The sequence below is a fragment of the Bos indicus genome, chromosome X, assembly GCF_029378745.1.
Source record: "Bos indicus isolate NIAB-ARS_2022 breed Sahiwal x Tharparkar chromosome X, NIAB-ARS_B.indTharparkar_mat_pri_1.0, whole genome shotgun sequence".
Lineage (NCBI taxonomy): Eukaryota > Metazoa > Chordata > Mammalia > Artiodactyla > Bovidae > Bos > Bos indicus.
The window spans coordinates 86,650,334-86,677,375 of record NC_091789.1 but is presented as its reverse complement, the minus strand read 5'-3'; the positions used below and the strand labels follow the sequence as shown (position 1 = coordinate 86,677,375).

General features: G+C 40.5%; 1 protein-coding gene across 4 annotated transcripts in view; it reads left to right on the top strand.

Annotated features, from left to right (window-relative positions):
- The first annotated feature begins 1,658 nt into the window (after positions 1 to 1,658).
- The window catches only part of EDA (ectodysplasin A), a 397,326-nt gene continuing 371,942 nt past the window's right edge, over positions 1,659 to 27,042 (top strand). For all 4 annotated transcript variants that reach the window (XM_070784631.1, XM_070784630.1, XM_070784629.1 and 1 more), the window contains exon 1: positions 1,659 to 2,281. In XM_070784631.1, coding sequence (XP_070640732.1) covers positions 1,886 to 2,281 — 396 coding nt within the window. In that variant the 5' untranslated portion in view covers positions 1,659 to 1,885. The remainder of the gene's footprint in view (positions 2,282 to 27,042) is intronic.

Here is a 27,042-nt window from a genome sequence, read left to right as displayed (position 1 = left end):
AATGAGGAGACACAAAGATATTTCTGAAGCACTGAGGCCATACATTAAGTGTCTGAAAGAAAAAATTGGCTGTGGCTGATATATTTAAGATTTATGATTTCTGTAATCTCAGGACTGACCTCCCCACCATATGCTTTGCTTTCGTTCTTTTTGTTTCTTTTCTCCTGTATTCTTTCTTACTTCCCCTTAATTTTCTTCTTTCCTGCCAGCCTAGGTCTTCAGTTCGGCTCAGTCATCAGTCATGTCTGACTGTTTGTGACCCCAAGGACTGCAGCCAGGCTTCCCAGTCCATCATCAACTCCTGGAGCTTACTCAAATTCATGTCCATCGAGTCAGGTCTTAGGCCTACCCTTTTCAGGTCAATAAGACTGCTAATTATTCCTCACATGGGAATATTCCTCACATAGTGACCAAGAAGCATACATACTTCCCCTGCTATGGTCATTTGGCTCTCTATAATCACAAACTAATGACTCTTGTCAATTTTGACTCAACTAATCCTTTCCATACTTCATTTCAGGGTCTATTATTCTGACATTTGCTACTTTTTAATTTGTTTTTCTGTTTGTTTTTTGCTCTGAACCCTTTTCTGATTGGTGCAGCTATTGATGATACTGTAGTTGCAGCAGTGTACATCTGGAACACTTGGCCGACTTGTTGAACTTCCCCCAGGGACTACTCCAGGGAGAGGAGGAGAGGGGTGGAGAGGCCAGAACAGTTGCCTGCAAATAGAGATGCCAGTACTGTGGACCATGCTTGTAAAGAAATCCACCTTATTCTGGACCTCAGTTTCCCCATTTGCTTATTGAAGGCACTTGTTCTCCACTCCAAACTCCTGTTGCAGTGGAAGAGGAAAACTACTCTGGTTGTGGATTCTCTCCTACAGCACTTTCTACACTGTAAAGGGATCAATACGTTGAAATAATATACCAAGAAATCTTAGGGACTGTTTTATCTTGCATGAGGCAGCATCACTTTAGTCCCACCTGGCACAGATGGGCTTCTTACGCTTAGACTGAGGCCCCAGACTCACTCCAGGAGTGGGACTGACTCAGTCCCACCCCATTCTCACTCCCTTTGGCTCTCAGGCTCCTGGGTCTCCTTTTCTTTTGGCGGGCCATTGAATTGCAAACACAGCAGGCATGGTTTCATTCCAAACCCAGGACTGTTTTAATTAGTTTAACGTCTGTTAAACGCTTTGAAGATTGAAAGAAACAGATAAGTACTGGATGATGTTATTAACAACTGCAGTTAATTGCAAACATTTCTATTAATACTAGTTTCCGCCTCCTTTTCTTTGCTCTAGTTTCCTTCCAAGGTTCCCCAATTCTTCTCAGCCTCCCTCGCCTCGACTCCTCCTCTCCCCTCTCCCCCCAACCCCGAACTGGCGCTCAAGGGTTAAATTGGGGCGGAGTCTAGGGATGAACGACAGCCGCAGTCACCAACTGGAACAGGGCGAGCTAGAAGAGCTGGGTGGGGCCGCGGGACAGAGGCGAACCCACACGCCCCCAGGCCCCGCCCCGCGGCTGGAGGCCCCGGGTGGAACTGTAGGGGGCGGAGCGGCGAGGCTTGGCGGGCCCGGTGGTTGGGCGTACCAGCACCCGCTTGAGGCACGGGGCGGGGTCGGCCGGGGCCTCCTCCCTCATTCCCTCGGCGGGCCGAGCCGCCTGTCCCTCCCTCCCCTCCTCCTCTCTTTCCCACCCCTCGGAGAGGAGCTGCACATGAGGCTGCTCCCTGCTGGGTCCCGCCCAGCCTCCGTCGCGCAGGAACGGGTCCCTGCAGCCCCCAGCCGATGGCAGGACAGTAGCTGCCTGTCAGGGGTCGCGAAGGGCTGAGGCAGACGCGGCGGCTCCCGGGCCTCAGAGAGTGGGTGTCTCCGGAGGCCATGGGCTACCCCGAGGTGGAGCGCAGGGAACCCTTGCCCGCGGCAGCGCCGCGGGAACGCGGGAGCCAGGGCTGCGGCTGTCGCGGGGCCCCTGCCCGGGCGGGCGAAGGGAACAGCTGCCGGCTCTTTCTGGGTTTCTTTGGCCTCTCCCTGGCCCTCCACCTGCTGACGTTGTGCTGCTACCTAGAACTGCGCTCCGAGTTGCGGCGGGAACGGGGAGCTGAGTCCCGCTTCAGCGGCCCCGGTACCCCCGGCACCTCGGGCACCCTGAGCAGCCCCGGTGGCCTCGACCCCAACGGTCCCATCACCCGCCACTTCGGGCAGCGGTCTCCGCAGCAGCAGCCGCTGGAACCGGGAGAAACTACGCTCCCCCCAGACTCCCAGGATGGGCACCAGGTGAGTCACTCTGGAGAGGCAGGGCCCCCTCACCATGTGCGCAGGGCGGGGGCCGGGGAAGGACTCTGCCACCTCGAGCCAAGTTCGACGGCTGGACCGGGGAGGTGGTGGGCGAGCCAGGGAGAGGTCGCCTGGGGGCAGGTTGTCCTCGGTCCCTGGCCCAACTCACCCTGAGTCTCTCTGGACCCCCGGACTTGGGAACTCTGGCCGGCGCCCGCCGCCCCCGGCTCCGGCTGCCTCGGGAAGAGTTGGCGGCGCTCCCGGCCGGGCCGCGGCGCGAAGGTGCTGGCGCTGCCCCCCTGGCCGACTAACGGCAGCAGCCTGGCCGTTCTGCTCCCGGTGAGATTCTCCGCCCGCTGTGCTTGTTTTTTCGTGTCCAGAGCTGATGCCAGCACTAGCAGACTCTCGTTTGGAGTTGGAGCTGTAAACAGCTGTAATAACTGCTCCACGCCCGTTGAAACAACTTTGAACCGTGTTTTCCGCGCGGGGTCCTGGTGCGCTGACCAGATCGTGGACTTGTTCACACTTACCTGCAATTTGAGACGAATTGTCCTGGGTAATTTAGTGAGGATCAGCGCCCCTGAAGAATTCTGGTAGAAATATACCGTCTTGTTAGACAACTTCTGAAACAGCAAATCTCTTTATTTAGGGAAATTTAGTGCACTTAAACTAAATATTCTCGTTTGCCATATTTTGTCTCATGTAAAACTTAAGAGAAGCAGCCAAGGATCTTTTTGAGGTGGTTGAAGAATAACAGTCAATTTGTTCCTCTTGAGGAAAAGGGGAAGTTGTGCAAATAAGCTCCTTGAGGTGAGCGACCCAGGCCTTCTGTATTTACTACCACATTTAGAGTCATTGCCATACTGTATAACATTGTTAGTGATACTCTGACCACTCATCCAAAGCTGGTGTTGCATTCATGATAATGCTGTAATATTAGGACTGACACAGTTTCTACATTGTAAAGTTGTCCTGAGCCTTAAAATGTTTTGCTAGCACACTTCAACTTATATAACAGTTTATCAGAGAAGTGAATCAATAGACATGCTTCTGGTACTTGAAACTTTAAACACTGTACTACACGATAATTAACTAGGATTCTGGTTCCCTTTATCCACCCTGCATCCCTGACTATACCCAGTAGAAATACTTAGCAGCTGAACTTTGGTATTCTGTGAAAAGATGGATTGAACTTCCTTAGTCACATAGTTGCCAAGGCTTTTTGGCATTCAGAATTGACAGACCTATGTTTGTAGGTTGAGGACTAGCAGAACAGCTGTATTCTGGGGATTCTGTGATGGTATGGGATTCTCATATGGTCTATAATGACGTTTAGTTGCCTTTGCATGGTACTTGAAATAGTTCTGTCTAGGTTTAAATACAGTGCCCTATCTTCTGTCCTTTATTCTTTCTGTTTCAGTCTTTTCGAGGAGTAGAAATAAGCATACTGGCTCTTTACATTTACTGACATCAATTGGAGTTAGAGTTTTTTGTGAATTATGAGGAGCCATGAGTCCATTTGATCACTCACCTTGGAGAACACATAATTCCTATGGGGAAAATGACTTATCTAAAGTCATACAACTATGATCAAAATTAGAATGGTAGCTGGTCTCTTTGCTCCCAGTTCAGTTCCCATTCCACAATATACTACTTTCTGGAGACTTTTTGTCAGGTGGCTGGGTAGAGCTTTGTAACTTTTACAAAGTAGTTTGCATCATTTTTTACTCTACCTTCATTTTAGCCAGACTAAGTTTAACCATGTATTCCTTATTCTTCCTGAACTTCACTTTCAGGAGAATTAGAGTATGCTTTGAAGGAATTTTAGCCCAGAACGAACTTAAGATTTAAGGATATTAGTTTTAGTATACCAAACCAAAAAAAAAAAAAGGAAATGTTGATTGGCTAGTAAATTGATACTGCTACATCTTGGGTAAAATTTTCAGTGCCCTGGTGCACCCTCTGCTGGCTTTGCAAGGACATTCAATTGCAGTATTGCTGACAGTAAAGATTCTACATTGTGCTGACAGAATCTGATTCATAAATAAGGAAGTAAACAGCCTCATGGGATTTGGCCACGTAGGTCATATTTTTATATTTCAGTTTTCAACACAAACAGCTGCTGTTACAGCAACTCTTAGATGGAGAGGAAGAAAGATAAAAATATACACCCTTCCATGGGCAAAACACTCAGGTTTCACACAAGTTTATCTGCAAGGAGTGCAGGCAAACTGATAAGAATAAATTGCAGGAAGATGTCATGAGACCAAATAGGGAGAATAGTCACAGGTAGGTGACCTCATTGTACAAGGTCATGCAAACCTATCCATGCTATGAGAGGATAGGCTCAGTTATGACTCAAGAAAGGAATCTAGAAGTCACTGAAGATGTATGTATGCCATCTTTCAATTTTAAAACTTTAAAAACAGAATAGAGAAGGAAATTAGGGCATTCAGGATACATAGCAGAGAGATTCAGGATACAAAATACATACTCCTAGGGACTTATTAGAAAAGCCTCCCCAGTGGAGACAGTTGTTCATGATAAAAAATGAAAGGGTCACTGTGGACCTTCTGGAATCATGCCTGTCTCCTACAGCTGGAGTAGCTGAGTATCTGGAGGTTTATCTGGATACTCACTGGAGATGATCTCAGGAACTATTATTATAAATACATCTCATCAGTCTCTGAGTCAGATAATACACAATATTATTGTTAGAGTAAAATAAAAATCACTGTTTATGAATCTGTGAAGAAGGTGGCCCAGTTGTGACTGTGGTCCTAAAAGCCAAGAATATGGTGGGCATTAACAGGAAGAGTGTTGAAAACAATGATGAAACGAAACTCTTATCATTTCCCTATAAAAGACGAAAAGTGGATTTGCATTCACAATCACATAGGTAATCCTGGTGGCTGCTCATCAAGAAAAACTTAACAGCTCATACAAATCCCCAGAAGCCAATCTAAATTGATCAAAGTGTTGGAAGGATTTTCTAGTTGTTTTTTTCAGTCTGTAGAGAGAGCAGTAGAGAGAAGGATATGATCAAAGTATACTAAACCATGAGAGAGATAATGTAAGTTTAATGTACTGGTGTAATTTAACAATATAGTTCAATAAATAGGAAGCCTTCTATGAGCCAGCCACTATATTAGTTATTCAGTTCAGTTCAGTTCAGTCAGTTTAGTTGCTCAGCTGTGTCTGACTCTTTGAAACTCCACGGACTGCAGGCTTCCCTGTCCATCACCAACTCCCGGAGCTTGCTCAAACTCATGTCCATCGAGCTGGTGATGCCATCCAACCATCTCATCCTCTGTTGTCCCCTTCTCCTCCTGCCTTTAATCTTTCCCAGAATTGGGGTCTTTTCCAATGAATCAGTTCTTCACATCAGGTGCCAAAGTATTGGAGCTTCAGCTTCAGCATCAGTCCTTCCAGTGAATATTCAGGACTGATTTCCTTTAGGATGGACTGGTTGGACCTCCTAGCAGTCCAAGAGTCTTCTTCAACACCACAGTTCAAAAGCATCTACTCTTTGGCACTCAGCTTTCTTTATAGTCCAACTCTCATATCTATAAATGACTAGTGGAAAAACCATAGCTTTGACTAGATGGACCGTTGTTGGCAAATAATGGCTCTGCTTTTTAATATGCTGACTAGGTTGGTCATAGCTTTTCTTCCAAGGAGCAAGTGCCTTTTGATTTCATGGCTGCAGTCACCATCTGCAGTGATTTTGGAGCCCAAAAAACTAAAGTCTGTCACTGTTTCCATTGTTTCCCCATCTATTTGCCATGTAGTGATGGGACCAGATGCCATGATCTTAGTTTTCTGAATGTTGAGTGTTGAGCCAACTTTTTCACTTTCCTCTTTCTCTTTCATTAAGAGGTTCTTTAGTTCTTCTTCACTTTCTGCCATAAGGGTGGTGTCATCTGCGTATCTGAGGTTATTGATATTTCTCCCAGCAATCTTGATTCGGGCTTGTGTTTCTTCCAGCCCAGCGTTTCTCATGATGTACTCTGCATAGAAGTTAAATAAGCAGGGTGACAATATACAGCCTTGACGTACTCCTTTCCCAATTTGGAACCAGTCTGTTTGTTGTTCCATGTTCAGTTCTAACTGTTCCTTCTTGACCTGCGTACAGATTTCTCAGGAGGCAGGTAAGGTGGTCTGATATTCCCATCTCTTGAAGAGTTTTCCACAGTTTGTTGTGATCCACACAGTCAAAGGCTTTGGTGTAGTCAATAAAGCAAAAGTAGATGTTTTTTTGGAACTGTCTTGCTTTTGCAATGACCCAACAGATGTTGGCAATTTGATCTCTGGTTCCTCTGCCTTTTCTAAAACCAGCTTGAACATCTGGAAGTTCACGCTTCATGTACTGTTAAGGCCTGGCTTGGAGAATTTTGAGCATTACTTTGCTAGCATGTGAGATGTGTGCAATTGTGTGGTAGTTTGAACATTCTTTGGCATTGCCTTTCTTTGGGGTTGGAATGAAAGCTGACCTTTTCCAGTCCTGTGGCCACGGCTGAGTTTTCCCAATTTGCTGGCATATTGAGTGCAGCACTTTCACAGCATCATCTTTTAGGATTTGAAATAGCTCAACTGGAATTCCATCACCTCCACTAGCTTTGTTCGTAGTGATGCTTCCCAAGGCCCACTTGGCTTCGCATTCTAGGATGTCTGGCTCTAGGTCAGTGATCACACCATCGTAGTTATCTGGGTCATGAAGATCTTTATTGTATAGTTCTTCTGTGTATTCTTGCTACCTTTTCTGAATATCTTCTGCTTCTGTTAGGTCCATATCATTTCTGTCCTTTATTGAACCCATCTTTGCATGAAATGTTCCCTTGGTATCTCTAATTTTCTTGAAGAGATCTCTAGTCTTTCCCATTCTATTGTTTTCCTCTATTTCTGTGCACTGATCACTGAGGAAGGCTTTCTTATCTCTCCTTGCTATTCTGCATTCAAATGGGTTTATCTTTTCTTTTCTCCTTTGCCTTTAGCTTGTCTTCTTTTCACAGCTATTTGTAAGGCCTCCATAGACAACCATTTTGGCCTTTTGCATTTCTTTTTCTTGGAGATAGTCTTGAATACTGCCTCCTATACAATGCCAGGAACCTCTGTTCAAGGTTCTTCAGGTACTCTGTCAGATCTAATCCCTTGAATCTGTTTGTCACTTCCACTGTATAATAGTAAATGATATAATTTAGGTCATACCCGAATGGTCTAGTGGTTTTCCCTTTCTTCAATTTAAGTCTAAATTTTTCAATAAGGAGTTCATGATTTGAGGCACTGTCAGCTCTCGGTCTTGTTTTTGCTAACTGTATAGAGCTTCTCCATCTTTGGCTACAAAGAATATAATCAATCTGATTTCGGTATTGACCATCTGGTGATGTCCATGTGCCAAGTCATCTCTTGTGTTGTTGAAAGAGGGTGTTTGCTATGACCAGTGCATTCTCTTGGCAAAACTCTGTTCTTTGCCCTGCTTCATTTTGTACTCCAAGGCCAAATTTGCCTGTTACTCCAGGTAACTCTTGACCTCCAACTTTTGCATTCCAGTCCCCTATAATGAAAAGGACATCTTTTTTGGTTATTAGTTCTAGACGGTCTTGTAGGTCTTCATAGAACCATTCAAATTCAGCTTCTTCAGCATTACTGGTTGGGGTATAGACTTGGATTACTGTGATAATGAATGGTTTGCCTTGGAAACGAACAGAGATCTTTCTGTCATTTTTGAGAATGCTCCCAAGAACTGCATTTCGGACTGTTGTTGACTATGATGGCTACTCCATTTCTTCTAAGGATTATCTTCATTACCTCCACCATACTTTGGTCTCATGTCAAACAACAGGGAGGGAACACAGCCCCGCCTATCAACAGAAAATTGGATTAAAAAGTTACTGAGCATGGCCCAGCCTGTTAGAACAGGACCCAATTTTCCCCTCAGTCTCTCCCATCAGGAAGCGTCCATAAGCCTCTTATCCTTATCCATCAGAGAGCAGACAGAATGAAAACTACAGTCACAGAAAACTAATTCAAACTGATCACATGGACCACAGCCTTGTCTAACAATGAAATTATGAGCCATGCCATGTAGGGCCACCCAAGATGGATGGGTCATGGTAGAGAGTGCTGTCAAGACATGGTCATTGGAGAAGGGAAGGGCAAACTACTTCAGTCTTCTTGCCTTGAGAACCCCATGAACAGTATGAAAAGGCAAAAAGATATTAGGTATTAGGCATATTTAAATGGTTGGAAGATTATTTTGTGGGGTAGGCAAATAAAGGTAGTATCTCATTCAGTTTCCCTAAGAGATACTCTGATTGGAACTCTTAAGGTTTAACTGCTTAGAAAAATATGTTTGTGTATATTTATAATGGTTTATTGAGAACTGTTAGCAATATTTGGAGTATGTCCCTAATTATTTGAGGTGAGCCTTTCATTAAGAGCCTCTTGATGAAAGTGAAAGAAGAGAGTGAAAAAGTTGGCTTAAAACTCAACATTCAAAAACTAACAGCATGATATCCATTCCCATCACTTCATGGCAAATAGACGAGGGAACAATGGAAACAGTGACAGACTTTAGTTTTTTGGGCTCCAAAATCACTGGAGATGATGACTGCAGCCATGAAATGAAAAGGCACTTGCTCCTTGGAAGTAAAGCTATGACCAACCTAGACAGCATATTAAAAAGCAGAGACATTACTTTGCCAGCAAAGGTCCATCTAGTCAAAGCTATGGTTTTTTCCCCTAGTCATGTATGGATGTGAGAGTTGGACTGTAAAGAAAGCTGAGTGATAAAGAATTGATGCTTTTGAACTGTGGTGTTGGAGAAGACTCTTGAGAGTCCCTTGGACTGCAAGGAGTTCCAACCAGTCCATCCTAAAGGAAATCAGTCCTGAATATTCATTGGAAGGACTGACGCTGAAGCTGAAACTCCAATACTTTGGCCACTTGATGCAAAGAACTGACTCATTGGAAAAGACCCTGATGCTGGGAAAGATTGAAGGCAGGAGGAGAAGGGGACGACAGAGGATGATATGGACAGATGGTATCACCGACTCGATGGGCATGAGTTTGAGCAAGCTCTGGGAGTTGGTGATGGACAGGGAAGCCTGGCGTGCTGCAGTCCATGGGATCGCAAAGAGTCGGACATAACTGAGCAACTGACTGATTGAGGTGATGTCATTGAAGTTAACCTTAACTTTGCACAAAACATCTCTTGGTTTAACTGGTTAGGACATTAGTGTATCTAGATTTGATATTAATTATTAGGGCCAGTTGATCAAGAAAATGACTAGGAATCACTAAGTCCAAGAATTATTTTAGCGGAATGGGATCCAGATAAAATCATTGTCTATAGGTTTCAATTTAAACTTTTCAGTGTGATATTGAAGGCTTTCGATGAACTTGCTCCATTATACCTATCCCATTTGGTCTCTTACTAATCTACTCCTGCAACCTGCACACCATATTCTGTCTTGGAATCATTCTCCAGTTGTTATTGCTGTTTTTATGTTTAATAAATTTTGTGTTTTTATATTAGAGCTCCTTCTTTTTTGTTCTTTTTCCACAACACTTGACACAGTGCTGGTTATAGTTGGGATACCTGAATACTTGTCAACTTAAATATTATTTGGGGCCTTTGGAGATGTTCATATAAAACAAAGTTTTGTAACAGGCCTGTTTTCCTCAGGTCTTGCTAAGCCTATGAATTGTCACCTATGCTTAGGTGAGTAGATAGCTCCACTGGTAATATTTCACTGGTTTCTAGAATCATTAGACAGTGAAATGGAGAAGATTACCTCTATGATGGTGGAAAAAGTTTTCTGTTGTGTATCATTTGATGTTCTGTTTTATTTGCATTTGGGTCTTATCTCTTTCTTTTTCTCTTAGATCTTGTGAAAAATAACTTGTAATTTATCTGTGACTACCTTACAGAGAAGATCTCTTTATTCCAGAGAACTTCTGAAGCCATTTAATTCCCAAGAACATTACCAAGAAAACCTACTTGCCTTGCCTGCAGGGTGCCCTCATAGAGGGTCATTTTCATCTGACTGGTCTATAAATACTCATCGCTTAGCTCTTCTTTTTTCCCCCTACTTTTTTATTGAAGTATACATACAGAAAAGGTCACAAATCTTAATTGTACAACTTGATGAATTACTATAAAGTGAATACACTAGTGTTACCAGAACTCAGGTCAAGAAATAAAAGTATTGGTAGCATCTCATAATCCCCATCTTACGCCCCAACCCTATCACTATACCATCTTCCTTCTCCAAAGTGAATGACTATCCTGATGTCTAACATCATAGATTACTTTCCCATTATGAACTTGATATAAATGAAATCAAACAGTACATATTCTGGGGTGGCTTTTTTTGGCTCAGTGTCATGCTTTTTTGATATCCATGATGTTGCATGCAAGTGTAGTTTTTTATTTGTATTACTGTATATTATTCACTTGTTTGAATATACCACAGTTCATTCATTCTATTGATAATGGATTTTTGGATTGTTCACTGTTTGGGGTTAGTATAAATAACAGTACTATGAATATTATTACACAGGTCTTTTGGTTATATGTACTTGAATTTCTGTGGGGTATATACCTAGGATTGGAATTTCTGGGTCATAGGGAATGCATATTTTCAAATTTATTGATAATGACAGCTTTTCTCAGTGATTGTACCAATTTGCATTCCCAATGTATGGCAATATATGAGAATTCTAGTTATTCCACATCCTTGCTAATACTTGTTATTGTCACTATTTAAATTATAGCCATTCTGGTGGGTCGGTTTGTAGTAATACCGCATTGTGATTTTAAATGGCATTTCTCAGAAGATTAATGAAGTTGTACTCCTTTTCATATGTTTATTATGTTTGGTTATCTTCTTTTGTGAAGTGCCTATACAAATCTCTTGTATATTTTTATTGGATTGTTTGTTCTTTTCTTATAAATTTGTGGATTCTTTTTAATTTTAGATTTTTAAAAATTAATTTATTTTTTATTGAAGGATAATTGCTTTACAGAATTTTGTTGTTTTCTGTCAAACTGCAACATGAATCAGCCATAGGTATACATATATCCCCTCCCTTTTGAACCTCTGTCCCATCTCCCTCCCAATCCCATCCCTCTAGGTTGATACAGAGCCCCTGTTTGAGTTTCCTGAGCCATACAGCAAATTCCCACTGGCTGTCTATTTTACATATAGTAATGTAAGTTTCCATGTTACTCTTTCCATACATCTCACCCTCTCCTCACCTCTTCCCACGTCCATAAATCTATTCTCTATGTCTGTTTCTCTAAATAAATTCTTCAGTACCGTTTTTCTAGATTCCATATATATACGTTAGAATATGTTATTTATCTTTCTCTTTCTGACTTCACTCTGTATAATAGGTTCTAGGTTCATCCACCTCATTAGAACTGATTCAAATGCGTTCTTTTTTTATGGCTGAGCAATATTCCATTGTGTATATGTACCACAACTTCTTTACCCATTCATCTGTCTATGGACATCTAGGTTGCTTCCATGTTCTAGTTATTGTAAATGGTGCTGCAGTGAACGTTGGGATACATGTGTCTCTTTCAATTTTGGTTTCCTCAGGGTATATGCCTAGGAGTGGGATTCCTGGGTCTTATGGTGGTTTAATTCCTAGTTTTTTAAGGAATCTCCATACCGTCTTCCATAGTGGCTGTGTCAATTTACATTCCCACCAACACTGCAAGAGGCTTCCCTTTTCTCCATACCCTCTCCAGTATTTATTGTTTGTAGACTTTTTGATTATGGCCATTCTGACCACTGTGAGGTGATATCTCATAGTTTTGATTTGCATTTCTCTTATAATGAGTGATGTTGAGCATCTTTTCATGTGTTTGTTAGCCATCTGTATGTCTTCTTTGGAGAAATGTCTGTTTAGGTGTTTTTCCCACTTTTTGATTGGGTTATTTGTTTTTCTGGTATTGAGTTGTATGAGCTGCTTATATATTTTGGAAATTAATCCTTTGTCAGCTGTTTCATTTGCTGTTATTTTCTCCCATTCTGAGGGTTGTCTTTTTACCTTGCTTATAGTTTCCTTTGCTGTGCAAAAGCTTTTAAGTTTAATCATGTCCCACTTGTCTACTTTTTTTTTTTTCCCCATTACTCTAGGAGGTGGGTTATAGAGGACCTTGCTTTGATTTATGTCATTGAGTGTTCTGCCTATGTTTTCCTCTAAGAGTTTTATACTTTCTGGTCTTATATTTAAGTCATTAATTCATTTTGAGTTTATCTTTGTGTATGGTGTTCGGAAGTGTTCTAATTTTATTCTTTTACATGTACCTGTCCAATCCCAGCATCATTTATTGAAGAGACTGTCATTGCCTCATTGTGTTATTCTTGCCTCATTTGTCAAAAATAAGGCACCCTTAGGTGCCTGGGTTTATTTCTGGGCTTTCTGTCTTGTTCTATTGGTCTATATTTTTGTTTTTGTGCCAGTACCATAGCATACTTGATGACTGTAGCTTTGTAGTGTAATCTGAAGTCAGGAAGGTTGATTCCTCCAGCTCCAGTTTTCTTTCTCAAGACTGCTTTGGCTATTCGGGGTCTTTATTGTTTCTATATGAATTGTGAAATTTTTGTTCTAGTTCTGTCACAAATGCTGTTGGTAATTTGATAGGGATTGCATTGAATCTGTAGATTGCATTTTGTAGTATAGTCATTTTCACAATATTGATTCTTCCTACCCAGGAACATGGAATATCTCTCCATCTGTTTATGTCATATTTGATTTCTTTCATTAGTGTCTTATAATTTTCTGTGTACAGTTCTTTTGTCTCCTTAGGTAGGTTTGTTCCTAGATATTTAATTGTTTTTGTTGTAATGGTGAATGGGATTTATTCCTTAATTTCTGTTTCTCATTTTTCATTGTTAGTATATAAAAATGCAAGTGGTTTCTGTGTATTGATTTTATATCCTGTAACTTTGCTAAATTCACTGGTTAGCTCTAGAAATTTTCTGATACTATGTTTAGGGTTTTCTATGTGCAGTATCATGTCATCTGCAAACAGTGAGAGCTTAATTTCTTCTTTTCTGATCTGGATTCTTTTTATTTTTTTTTCTTCTCTGATTGCTGTAGCTAGGACTTCCAGAACTATATTGAATAATAGTGGTGAAAGTGGACACCCTTGTTTTGTTCCTGATCTTAGGGGGAATGCTTTCAGTGTTTCACCATTGAGAATAATGTTTGTTGTAGGCTTATCATATATGGCCATTACTATGTTAAGGTAAGTTCCTTCTGTGCCCATTTTTTGAAGAGTTTTAATCATAAATGGGTGCTGAATTTTGTCAGTTTTTTTTTCTGCCTCCATTGAGATTATCATATGGTTTTTATCTTTAGATTTGTAATATGGTGTACCACATTGATTGATTTGTGTATATTGAAGAATCCCTGCATCCCTGGAATGAACCCAACTTGATTATGGTGTATCAGCTTTTTGATGTGTTGCTGAATTCTGTTTCCTAAAATTTTGTTGAGGATTTTTACATCTATGTTCATCAGTGATATTAGCCTGTAGTTTTCTTTTTTTGTGTTGTCTTTGTCTGCTATTGGTATCAGGGTGATGGTAGCCTCATAGAATGAGTTTGGAAGTGTCCTTTCCTCTGCAGTTTTTCAAAAGAATTTTAGAAGGATAGGCATTAGCTCTTCTCTAAATGTTCGAAAGAATTCTCCGGTGTAGCCATCTGGTCCTGGGCTTTTTTAGGGGGGAGATTTTTGATCACAGCTTCAATTTCAGTGCTTGTGATTGGGTTGTTCATAATTTCTATTTGTTCCTGATTCAGTCTTGGAAGACTGAACTCCTCTAAGAATCTGTCCATTTCTTCCAGGTTATCCATTTTATTGCCATATAGTTGTTCATAATAGTCTCTTATAATGCTTTGTATTTCTCCATTGTCTATAGTAACCTTTCCCTTTTCATTTCTAATTTAGTTGATTTGATTCTTCTCTTTTTTTCTTGATGGGTCTGGCTAAAAGGTTTGTCAATTTTGTTTATCTTCTCAAAGCACCAGCTTTTAGCTTGAAAGAGATGGGAATACCAGACCACCTGACCTGCCTCATGAGAAACCTATATGCAGGTCAGGAAGCAACAGTTAGAACTGGACATGGAACAACAGACTGGTTCTAAATAGGAAAAGGAGTATGTCAAGCCTGTATATTGTCACCCTGATCATTTAACTTCTATGCAGAGTACATCATGAGAAACGCTGGGCTGGAAGAAACACAAGCTGGAATCAAGATTGCCAGGAGAAATATCAATAACCTCAGATATGCAGATGACACCACCCTTATGGCAGAAAGTGAAGAGGAACTAAAAAGCCTCTTGATGAAAGTGAAAGTAGAGAGTGAAAAAGTTGGCTTAAAGCTCAACATTCAGAAAACGAAGATCATGGCATCTGGTCCCATCACTTCATGGGAAATAGATGGGCAAACAGTGGAAACAGTGTCAGACTTTATTTTTCTGGGCTCCAAAATCACTGCAGATGGTGACTGCAGCCGTGAAATTAAAAGACGCTTACTCCTTGGAAGGAAAGTTATGACCAACCTGGATAGCGTATTGAAAAGCAGAGACATTACTTTGCCAACAAAGGTCCATCTAATCAAGGCTATGGTTTTTCCAATGGTCATGTATGGATGTGACAGTTGGACTGTGAAGAAAGCTGAGCACCGAAGAATTGATGCTTTTGAACTGTGGTGTTGGAGAAGACTCTTTGAGAGTCCCTTGGACTGTAAGATTCAACCAGTCCATTCTGAAGGAGATTAGCCCTGGGTGTTCTTTGGAAGGAATGATGCTAAAGCTGAAACTCCAGTACTTTGGCCACCTCATGCGAAGAGTTGACTCATTGGAAAAGACTCTGATGCTGGGAGGGATTGGGGGCAGGAGGAGAAGGGGACGACAGAGGATGAGATGGCTGGATGGCGTCACCGACTCGATGCACATGAGTTTGGGTGAACTCGGGAGTTGGTGATGGACAGGGAGGCCTGGCGTGCTGTGATTCATGGGGTCGCAACGAGTGGGACACGACTGAGCGACTGAACTGAACTGAATCTTTACTGTTGTTTCAATTTTTAAAAATTTATTTCTGCTCGGATGGAATGTCCTGAAGGTATCAATGAGCTCCATCTCATCTAATGTACCATTTAAGACTTGTGTTTCCTTATTAATTTTCTGTTTTGATCATCTGTCCATTGGTGTGAGTGGGGTGTTAAAGTCTCCTACTATTATTGGGTTACTGTCAGTTTCTCCTTTTATGTCTGTTAGTGTTTGTCTTATGTATTGAGGTGCTCCTATGTTGTGTGCATAGATATTTACAGTTGTTATGTCTTCCTCTTGGATTGATCCCTTGATCATTATGTAGTTGTCCTTCCTTATCTCTTGTAATCTTCATTTTAAGGTCTATTTTGTCTGATATAAGGATTTTGACTCCAGCTTTCTTTCACTTCCCATTTGCATGGAATATATTTTTCCATCCTTTCACTCTCAATCTATATGTGTCTTTAGGTCTGAAGTGAGTTTCTTGTAGACAGCATATATATGGGTCTTGTTTTGTATCCATTCAGTTAGTCTGTGTCTTTTGGTTGGAGCATTTAATCCATTTAAAGTACTTATTGATATATATGTTCCCATTGCCATTTTCTTAATTGTTTGCGGTTGATTTTGTAGATCTTTTTCCTTCTCTTGTATTTCTTGACTATATAAGTCCCTTTAACATTTGTTGTAAAGCTCGTTTGGTGGTACTGAATTCTCTTAACTTTTGCTTGTCTGAAAAGCTTTTGATTTCTCCATCAGTTTTGAATGAGATCCTTGCTGGGTACAGTAATCTTGGTTGTAGATTTTTCCCTTTCAGTACTTTAAATGTATCCTACCATTCCCTTCTGACCTGCAGAGTTTCTGCTGAAAGATCAGCTGTTACGCATTTGGAGTTTCCCTTGTATGTTAATTGTTGCTTCTCCCTTACTGCTTTTAATATTCTTTCTTTGTGTTCAGTCTTTGTTAGTTTGATTAGTATGTGTCTTGATCTGTTTCTCCTTGGGTTTGTCCTGTATGGGACTCTTTGTGCCTTTTGGACTTCAATGACTATTTCCTTTTCCATGTTGGGGAAATTTTCAACTATAATTTCTTCAAAAATATTCTCATACCCTTTCTTTTTCTCTTCTTCTTCTGGGACCCCTATAATTCAAATGTTGGTGTGTTTGATATAGTCCCACAGGTCTCTGAGACTGTCCTCAGCTCTTTTCATTCTTTTTACTTTATTCTGCTCTTCAGAAGTTATTTCCATCATTTTATCTTCCAACTCACTAATTCTTTCTGCTTCAGATATTCTGCTATTGATTAATTTCAGTAATTGTGTTGTTTGTCTCTGTATGTTTATTCTTTAATTCTTCTAGGTCTTTGTTAATTGATTCTTGCATTTTCTCCATTTTGGTTTCAAGGTTTTTGATCATCTTTACTATCATTATTCTCAATTCTTTTTCAGGTAGCTTGCCTATTTCCTCTTCGTTTATTTGGACTTCTGTATTTCTAGTTTGTTTCTTCATTTGTGCAGTATTTCTCTGCCTTTTCATTATTATTTTTTTTAAGTTATTGTGTTTCAGGTCTCCTTTCCCAAGCTTCAAGGAAAGTTGAATTCTTTCCTTAAAGAAGGTTGAATTCTTTCTTCCTTTTGGTTTCTGCCCTCCTAAGATTGGTGCAGTGGTTTGTGTGAGCTTTGTATAGGGTGAGATTTGTGCTGAGTTTTTGATTGTTTGGTTGTTTGTGTTTCCTCTGATGGGCAAGGCTGAGTGAGGTGGTGGTCCTGTCTGCTAACGATTGGGTTTGTATTTTTGTTTTGTTTTTTGTTTAGATGAGGCGTCCTGCACAGGGTGCTACTGGTGGTTGGGTGATGCAGGGTCTTATATTCAAGTGGTTTCCTTTGTGTGAGTTCTCACTATTTGATACGCCCTAGGGCTAGTTCTCTGGTAGTCTAGGGTCTTGGAGTCAGTGCTCCTACTCAAAAGGCTAAGGGTCTGATCTCTGGTCAGGAACAAAGATTCAACAAGTGACCCATTATGGCATTAAGTGACATTAAAACAAATATCCAAAAATGAGAAACCAAACATGAACCCCAGACAAACGGCAGTTACAAAGTCAGGCAAATAATAATTAAAATGATGGACTATACACATGTATATATACACCTATAAGCAAAGTGAAAAAATAAAGTACGGTAGATTGACCCAGTGAACAATGGAAATCAAAAATTATATTTACCAGTTAAGAACAAAACTACCTTAAGCACACACTGAAAAACAAAACTAAAGCAAGGTGCGCCAAGTGGGGAATAAAGCAATAAAACCAAAACTAACAAATATGTTGAGAGGAAAGAAAAGAGAAAGAAAGAATAGATATGCAAAGTAAATAGAGTTAGATGAAGATTTATATACATTAAAGATTAACTGCAAGGGGAAAAGAACAGTAGGAAAGGTAAACAAAGGAATAAATATAGAAAAAATATCAGGTGTGAAAAAAACTAAAAAATGTAAATTATAAAAAAGAAAAGGAAAAAAAACAGAAGAAAGGAAAAAGGGAGAAAAAAGGGAAAACTCCACAGAACTGCAAAAGCCCAATGTAGAGGTAGAGGTTTATAACAACAATAGAAAGTGTGACTGAATATACACATATACATATACACTCATGAGCAGAGCAAAGTGAAAACAGTCCAACAAAAATAAAGTACAGTAGATTGACCCAGCAAACAAAGGAAACCAAAAATTTTATCTACTGGAACAAAACTTATTCAAGCATGAACTAGAAAATAAAACTAAAGCAAGGTGCCAATTGGGGAAGAAAGCAATGAAAATAAAACTAACAAATATATTGAGAGGAAAGAGAAAGAAAAAGAAAGAATAGATATGCAAAGTTAAATAAAGGTAGATAAAGAAGATTTACATATGTTAAAGTATAACTGCAAGGGGAAAAGAACAGTAGGAAAAACAAAGAAAGGAATAAATGTAGAAAAAAACAATAGGCTTTAAAAGTTAAAAATTAAAATTAAAAAAAAGAAAAGAAAAAAAAAAGAGGAAAACTCCACAGAACTTCAAAAGCCCAACGTACAGGCATAGGTTTATGACAACAATAAAAAAATGTGACTGAGGAAAAAAAAAAGCTCAAAAGCGTAATTGGATTTCTTAATGCCAATAAAATCGACAACTACAACAGAGGGGGAAAAATCCTATAAAATCTACAGAACAGGTCAAAAAATAAGAATAATAAATGTTTTTCTTGAGTCACTGCTGTCAGAGTCCTTTCCCTCACTAGGGGTCACAGCCCACCTCACCTCCCTAGGATGCCCTCTAACACTCTGCTGATCTCTGGACCTGCTGTGGGGGCAGCTCAGATTCTAATCTGGTCCTACTCCTGTGTGTTCTTACCTCCAATGTCCACAGCTATGAGAGCTTGTGTGTTTTCTTTTGTGGGAGCTCTCAATGGCCTTTTAAATATTCAATCGACACAGTCTGCTTAGTTGATCATGTGGATTTAAATGCAGCTTGTACACCTGATAGGAAGGTTTTGGGTCTTCTTCCTTAGCCACACTGCCCATGGGTTTCAATTGTGGTTTAATTTCCACTTCTACATGTGGGTCGTCCACTGGAGTTTAGCTCCTGAGGCTGCCCTGGAAGGCTTGGGTTTGCCCCTATGAGAGCCAGGTATGGAGGTGGTGCAGCTGCTTGGGTCTCAGGGGTTCTGGCAGCAGCAGGTAGTTGGGGGTGGGCGGCTAGGGCAGCAGGAAATATAGTGCTCTAGAAGGGTATGGCAACCAGTAATGGCCAATATGCTCCAGTATTCTTGCCTGGAGGACCCCCTCTCTGACAGAGAAGGCTGGCAGGCCACGGTCTATGGGGTCGCAAAGAGTCAGACACGACCAAAGTGACCCTGGGTGCGTAGATGCAATACTTTTTTTTTGCCTGTGGCACTTCTGCCCCAGAGAGAGTTGAGCGTGAAGGTGGCGCAGCTGCTTGGCTTGAAGGGACCCTGGCGGTGCCAAGTGTTCAAAGACATAGACTGCTTCCACGGCAGGAGTTATGGCCCTATCAGAGCCTTTTTTTCAAGCTTCTTGTAGCTGGTGATCAGAAGGCCTCTTTGGCCAGTCTTTCTCCATAGCTCCATCCCTTCAAGCACTTAGAGGGTTCTCTGTTGTTCGGCATGTCAGGCACATAGAAGGGCCCCCCTGGCTGGGTTCCTACTCTGTAGATCGGTGTGTCATGCACTTGAAGGAGCACCCTGGGTGTGGTCCCACTCTGTAGTTCAGTGTGTCTGGCATTTGATGGGCAGGCTGTCTATTGTTCAGCTGCTGATGCTGACCTGTGGGGAGAGAAAGGCTATGGTGATGGCTCTACCCTCCATGCGTGACTCAGTAGTATCGCCTTGCTTCCATGGCTTCCTAGCTTTCTTCCACCAGCATTTCCCACCACGATCTCCTCCCTCACATCCCCTCGATCTGTCTCTCCACAGTCAACAGCAGCCCCCACCCTGGGATTGCTCCCAAATCCCTAAACTCCAGCTCCCAGCTGCTGCGCCTTCCAGGAGACCAGTATTCCTGTCCCAGGTATGTATGGCTTCGGCAAGGACTGTCTGATTCTCATTCCATTTAGGCTGCCACAGATCAGCTGTTTCACACTCAGCTTTAAATATTTTTCTTCTGACTCAGACAATTGCCCTGCTGTGGGGATCGGACCCCTGCTTCAGTCCCCCCACCCACTGAGGGCAGGTCCAGTCCTACCAACACTCCTGTTTTTCCCCCTTGTTCCTTCATCCTACTGAGTGTTGTGTGCTTGTGTATATTCTTTTCCACTGGTCAGGTTCTCCTGTCCGTTGTCAGCTGGTGTTCTGCATGCACTTCTGTGTCTGAAGGTATATTCCTGATGTGTCCGTGGAGAGAGATGTATTCCATGTTCACCTACTCCTCCACCATCTTGTTTGCCTCTGCTTTTTAATATGCTGTCAAGGTTAGTCATAGCTTCTTTTCCAAAGAGCATGTGTCTTTATTTCATGGCTGCAGTCACCATCTGCAATTATTTTGGAGCCCAGAAAAATAAAGTCTCTCAGTGTTTCCACTGTTTCCCCATCTACTTGCCATGAAGTGATGGCACTGAATGCCATGATCTTAGTTTTCTGAATGTTGAGTTTTAAGCCAGATTTTTAGTCTCCTCTTTCACTTTCATCAAGGGGCTCTTTAGTTCTTCTTTGCTTTCTGCCATAAGGGTTGTGTCATTTGCGTATCTGAGGTTATTGATATTTCTCCCTGTAATCTTGATTCCAGCTTGTGCTTCATCCAGTCCAGCATTTCACATGATGTACTCGGCATAGAAGTTAAGCAAGCAGGGTGACAATATACAGCCTTGATGTACTCCTATTTGTAACCAGTCTGTTGTTCCATGTCCAATTCTAACTGTTGCTTCTTGACCTGCATACAGATTTCTCAGGAGATAGGTCAGATGGTCTGGTATTCCGATCTCTTGAAGAATTTTCCAGTTTGTTGTGATCCACACAGTCAAAGGCTTTGGTGTAGTCAATAAAGCAGAAGTGGATGTTTTTTTCTGCAACCGTCTTGCTTTTTTGATGATCCAATGGATGTTGAGAATTTGATCTCTGGTTCCTCTGCCTTTTCTGAATTCAGCTTGAACATCTGGAAGTTCACAATTCACGTACTGTTGAAGTCTGGCTTGGAGAATTTTGAGCATTACTTTGCTAGCGTGTGAGATCTGGATCTCAAAATATTTGCTTTTGCATGTTCATTGCAGCATTCAAAATAGCTAAGATGTGAAAACAATAGAAATGTCAATCGATACATAAGTAGATATAGAAAATGTGGTATATACATACAGTAGGGTACTATTTCACATTAAAAAAGAGATTCTGCCACATGTGACAACATGGATGAACCTTGAGGACATTATGCTAAGTGAAATAAGCCAGACACAGAAAGGCAAATAGTACATGACTCCACTTATATGAGGTATCTAAAATAGTCAAATTTATGGAGTCAGAGAGTGGAATGGTGGTTTCCTAGAGCCAAGGGTGGGGAGAGAAAATGTGGTTACTAATCAACAGGCATTAAATTTCACTTAAGCAATATTAGGACTTCCGTGGTGGCTCAGAGGGTAAAACGTCTGTCTACAATGTGGGAGACCCGGGTTCAATCCCTGGGTCGGGAAGATCCCCTGGAGAAGGAAATGACAACCCACTCCAGTACTATTTGCCTGGAAAATCCCGTGGATGGAGAAGCCTGGTAGGCTACAGTTCATGGGGTCACAAAGAGTCGGACACGACTGAGCAACTTCACTTCACTTCTTCTTCTAAGCAATATAAGTTCTAGAGATCTGCTATAGAATATATATAGTCAAAAATAATGTGTTGTACACTTAAAATTTAAGAGGGTAAGTCGCATGTTATGAGTTCTAACCACAGTAAAATAAAATTAAGGGAAAAAACCCTCCTGGGATTTTTGTTTTGATTGGATTGAATCTAAAAATGAATTTAGGGAGAACTTTCCTTTACTATATTGAATCTTCCAATCTATGAATATGGTATATATCTCCACTAATTTAGGTCTTTAATTTTTCTTGGTACTATTTTATAGTTTTCTATGTATGGCACTTGTACATCTTTCATTAGATTTATTTTAAGACATTTTATATTTTTGAAGCCATTTAAAATGTTATCTGCAGTTGATTCTGTGATCCATTTCCTAAGTCCATGTCTTGGTTGAAGAAAATTGTCTCAAGGACAGTTGTCTCATCTCCCAAGGAGATGCTTCCTTGCATTATCATGCATCCAGTGCCTGATTAATGAGGAGGTATAAAGGCTTGCCCTTTATTCCCCAAATACAGAAACCTTTGAAAGGCCATATTAGCTCCAGAGCTATCTATAACTTTGCCTAGGGTCTTTTGGAGATTGTTTTTTCCCTCTTATACATATGTTGATCCCCAAAGCACTTTCTAATAAAAGTAGTGCTTGATAAACTATGTCATCCAGTCTGCTTCACAGGAAAACCAACCTGGGACCATATAACTTTAAAACTTCATTTTAAAATTGCTTCTGACGTATGCCTAGAAATATAGTTTCTGTTAAATATTGACAGCAGTATACAAAGTATACAAAAAAAAATTGTTTTGAACTCATTGTACTAACAAACTATCTGTAGGTCTTGTGGATTTTCTATGTATACCATCACACCTTTTATGAAAAATGATGTTCTATCTTTTTATTTTTTCCTCTCCAATATCTATACATAAGATTTTTTTCTTACCTTATTGCACTGGCTTGAACCTTCAGAAGAATGCTGTTTTGGAATAGTAATAGCACGACAGAGGGAAGGAAAAAAAAAGAAATAGTAATAAGATGCATCTTTGTCCTATTCCCAATCTAAGAGGAAAAAGCATTTAATGCTTCACCTCCATAATGTTTGCTATAGTTTTAAGTTTTTTCTAGTTATTTATCACTTTAAAAGTTCTTTTTTAGAACTGGTTTACTGAGAGTTTTGTTTTAATCATAAATGGAAATAGCATTTTATCAAATGTCTTTCCTGCATCTATTGAGATAATCATATAACTTTTCCCATTTAATATAGTGTTTAGTGTTAAAACAATTTTACACTTGTGGGATAAACCTAGTCTTGCTCTTTTATTTATTTAGGACTTTCGGTTTATTGTATAATTAACTCAAATTGTCATATTTCTTCTCATATATGAAGTGCAAAGCCTAGAAATTAAGGCTTTCATGTTCATATAGAATCACCTGTAATAATCCTGTTTGTTTAAAGAATATCCATTTGCAAACATTTACAGTGGTTGATAGTCCACATTATCTCCTATCTTTTGCTACATTCAGCATTTCCCCGAGCTCCATCCTAAGCACTGATATGTAATTTCATAATTCTGTTTGAAATACATACTGTTATTTATTTTTCTTGATTTCATTTAGCTTTATACATTTCTGATTATCTGAATATTTTCTTCATAAAACTGTCATCAAAAAAGAGAGATTACTTCAGTTTGCTTCAGTGTTCAAGTTTGTTTTTCTTTTTGCCAACTTTGCTTCAGTTGTCCTAAATATGATGTATTATTTATTTTATATATTGCTAGATTTGGTTTGCTAAAATTTCATTTAGGATCTTTGCATCTATGTACATGATTGAGATTAGCATGTAGTTTTCCTTCCTTATCAGTCTTGGACAAGGTTAAAATGTTCCAATAAGATTAGTTGAAAGTATTTCATTTCTACTTTTTGTCTGTAAGAGTTTATGTAATATTGGTAATAATTCTTCCTCAAATGTAGCAAAGCATCTGCGCCTAGAATTTTTTGGGTGGGGGAAAGGGAGATTTTAATCTCTAGATTTTCTATCTTAAAAAACATTTATTTATTTATTTGGCTGCACCAGGTCTTAGTTGTGGCACGTGAACCCTTAGTTGCAGCATATAGGATCTAGTTTCCTGACCAAGGATTGAACCCGGGCCCCCTGCATTGGGAGCCCAGTATTAGCCACTGGACCACCAGGGAAGTCCCGTTTGCTATGTTAATAGAGATAAGATTTTCAGATTTTATTCAGCTTTTTGGTAAATTGTGTTCTAGAAATTTATTTAGCAAAAAATTTATTCACAGATACAGTTTCATGATATCCTCTGCTGCTGCTGCTGCTGCTAAGTCACTTCAGTCGTGTCCGACTCTGTGCAACCCCATAGACGGCAGCCCACCAGGCTCCACTGCCCCTGGGATTCTCCAGGCAAGAACACTGGAGTGGGTTGGCATTTCCTTTTCCAATGCATGAAAGTGAAAAGTGAAAGTGAAGTCACTCAGTCATATTCGACTCTTCGGGACCCCATGGACTGCAGCCCACCAGGCTCCTCCATCCATGGGATTTTCCAGGCAAGAGTACTGGAGTGGGTCGCCATTGTCTCATTCTTTTCTTAATGATGTGGTAAAATATATGTAACATGAAACTTATCATTATAACCAAACATTTTTATGGTTCAGTGACAGAGAGTACATTCAGAATATGGGTACCCATCGTCACTGTCTGTTTTCAAAACTCTTTCAGTCCTCCCAAACAGAAAATCCATACCCATTAAACAGTAACTCCCTATTTCCCCCTACCTGTGACCACTAGTAGCCTCCATTATACTTTCTGTTTCTTTGAATTTACCTATTTTAGGTATCTCATATATCAGTGTACTCAACTTGGGCTTCCCGGGAGGCTCAGTGGTAAAGAATCCACCTGTCAATACAGGAGCTGTGGGAGGTGCAGTTTCCATCCCTGGGCTAGGAAAATCCCCTGGAGGAGAACATGGCAACCCCACTCCAGTATTCTTTCCAGGATAATCCTATGGACAGAGGAGCTTGGCGATCTACAGTCCATGGGGTCACAAAGGATCAGATACAAGTGACTGAGCATGCACACATAAGTGGAATCATCCAATATTTCTCCTTTTGTGTCTGTGTTATTTCATCAGTGTTGTAGTGTGTATCAGAATTTTATCCTTTTTTTAAATGGCTGAATAATATTTCACTGTGTCTGTATGTGTTTGTGTGTACACCATATATTGTTTATCTGTTCATTTGTTGATGGATGTTTTGGTTGTTTGCATTTTTGGTTTTTGTGAATAATGTTGCTATGAATATTGGCATTCAAGTATGTGTGTCCCTGCTTTTAGTTCTTTTGTGTGAAATTGATGGATTATATGGTAATTCCGTTTAAATTTTTTGAAGTACTGACAAATTGTTTTCCACAGTGGTTGTATTTTTTTATATTCCCCCAAGCAATGCACAGTTTCACATCCTACTAACACTTGTTCCAGTTTCTCCACATCCTCACCAACACTTGTTATATTGTTATATTTTAAAAAATTACTATCCTAATTGGTATGAAGTCTTTTCTCATTGTGGTTATCATTAGCTGTTTTAAAAACATTTTTAAAAATAAGATTAGATTCAGAGGAGTTTTACCATGTAGTTGCAAAGAGATCATGTGGATCTTTTAGCCAGTTTTCCCAGTTGGTTACACTGAATGTAACTATCAGTTCAGTTCAGTCACTCATTCGTGTCCGACTCTGCGACCCAATGAACCGCAGCATGCCAGCCCTCCCTGTCCATCTCCAACTAGCGGAGTCTACCCAAACCCATGTCCATCGAGTTGGTGATGCCATCCAACCATCTCATCCTCTGTTGTCCCCTTCTCCTCCTGCCCTCAATCTTTCCCAGCATCAGGGTCTTTTCAAATGAGTCAGCTCTTCACATCAGGTGGCCAAAGTATTGGAGTTTCAGCTTCAGCATCAGTCCCTCCAATGAACACCCAGGACTGATCTTTAGGATGGACTGGTTGGATCTCCTTGCAGTCCAAGGGACTCTCAAGAGTCTTCTCCAACACCACAGTTCAAAAGCATCAATTCTTCAGTGCTCAGCTTTCTTCATAGTCGAACTCTCATATCCATACATGACCACTGGAAAAACCATAGCCTTGACTAGATGGACCTTTGTTGACAAAGTAATGTCTCTGCTTTTGAATATGCTATATCTAGGTTGGTCATAACTTTCCTTCCAAGGAGTAAGTGTCTTTTAATTTCATGGCTGCAGTCACCATCTGCAGTGATTTTGGAGCCCCCAAAATAAAGTCAGCCACTGTTTCCATTGTTTCCCCATCTATTTCCCATTAAGTGATGGGACCAGATGCCATGATCTTTGTTTTCTGAATGTTGAGGTTTAAGCCAACTTTTTCACACTCCTCTTTCAATTTCATCAAGAGGCTCTTTACTTCTTCTTCACTTTCTGCCATAAGGGTGGTGTCATCTGCATATCTGAGGTCATTGATATTTCTCCCAGCAATCTTGATTCCAACTTGTGCTTCTTCCAGCCCAGCGTTTCTCATGATGTACTCTGCATATAAGTTAAATAAGCAGGGTGACAATATACAGCCTTGACATACTCCTTTTCCTATTTGGAGCCAGTCTGTAGTTCCATGTCCAGTTCTAACTGTTGCTTCCTGACCTGCATACAGGTTTCTCAAGAGGCAGGTCAGGTGGTCTGGTATTCCCATCTCTTTCAGAATTTTCCACAGTTTATTGTGATCCACACAGTCAAAGGCTTTGGTATAGTCAATAAAGCAGAAATAGATGTTTTTTCTGGAACTCTCGCTTTTTCAATGATCCAGTGGATGTTGGCGATTTGATCTCTGGTTCCTCTGCCTTTTCTAAAACCAGCTTGAACATCAGGAAGTTCATGGTTCACGTATTGCTGAAGCCTGGCTTGGAGAATTTTAAGCATTATTTTGCTAGCGTGTGAGATGAGTGCACTTGTGCAGTAGTTTGAGCATTCTTTGGCATTGCCTTTCTTTGGGATTGGAATGAAAACTGATCTTTTCCAGTCCTGTGGCCACTACTGAATTTTCCAAATGTGCTGGCATATTGAGTGCAGCACTTTCACAGCATCATCTTTCAGGATTTGAAATAGCTCAACTGGAATTCCATCACCTCCACTAGCTTTGTAACTTTAGTACAATATAAAAACCAGAAAACTTTATGTAGATATAAAGTATGTGTATAGTTCTATCATTTTGCTACATGTAGATTTTTGTAGCTACTATTGCCAAATATAGAATTGTTTCATCACTACAGGGATATCCCTTGTACTATTCTTTCTATTCACATCTCCCATTCCCTGTTATTTCTGACCTCTGGCAACTAATCTCTTC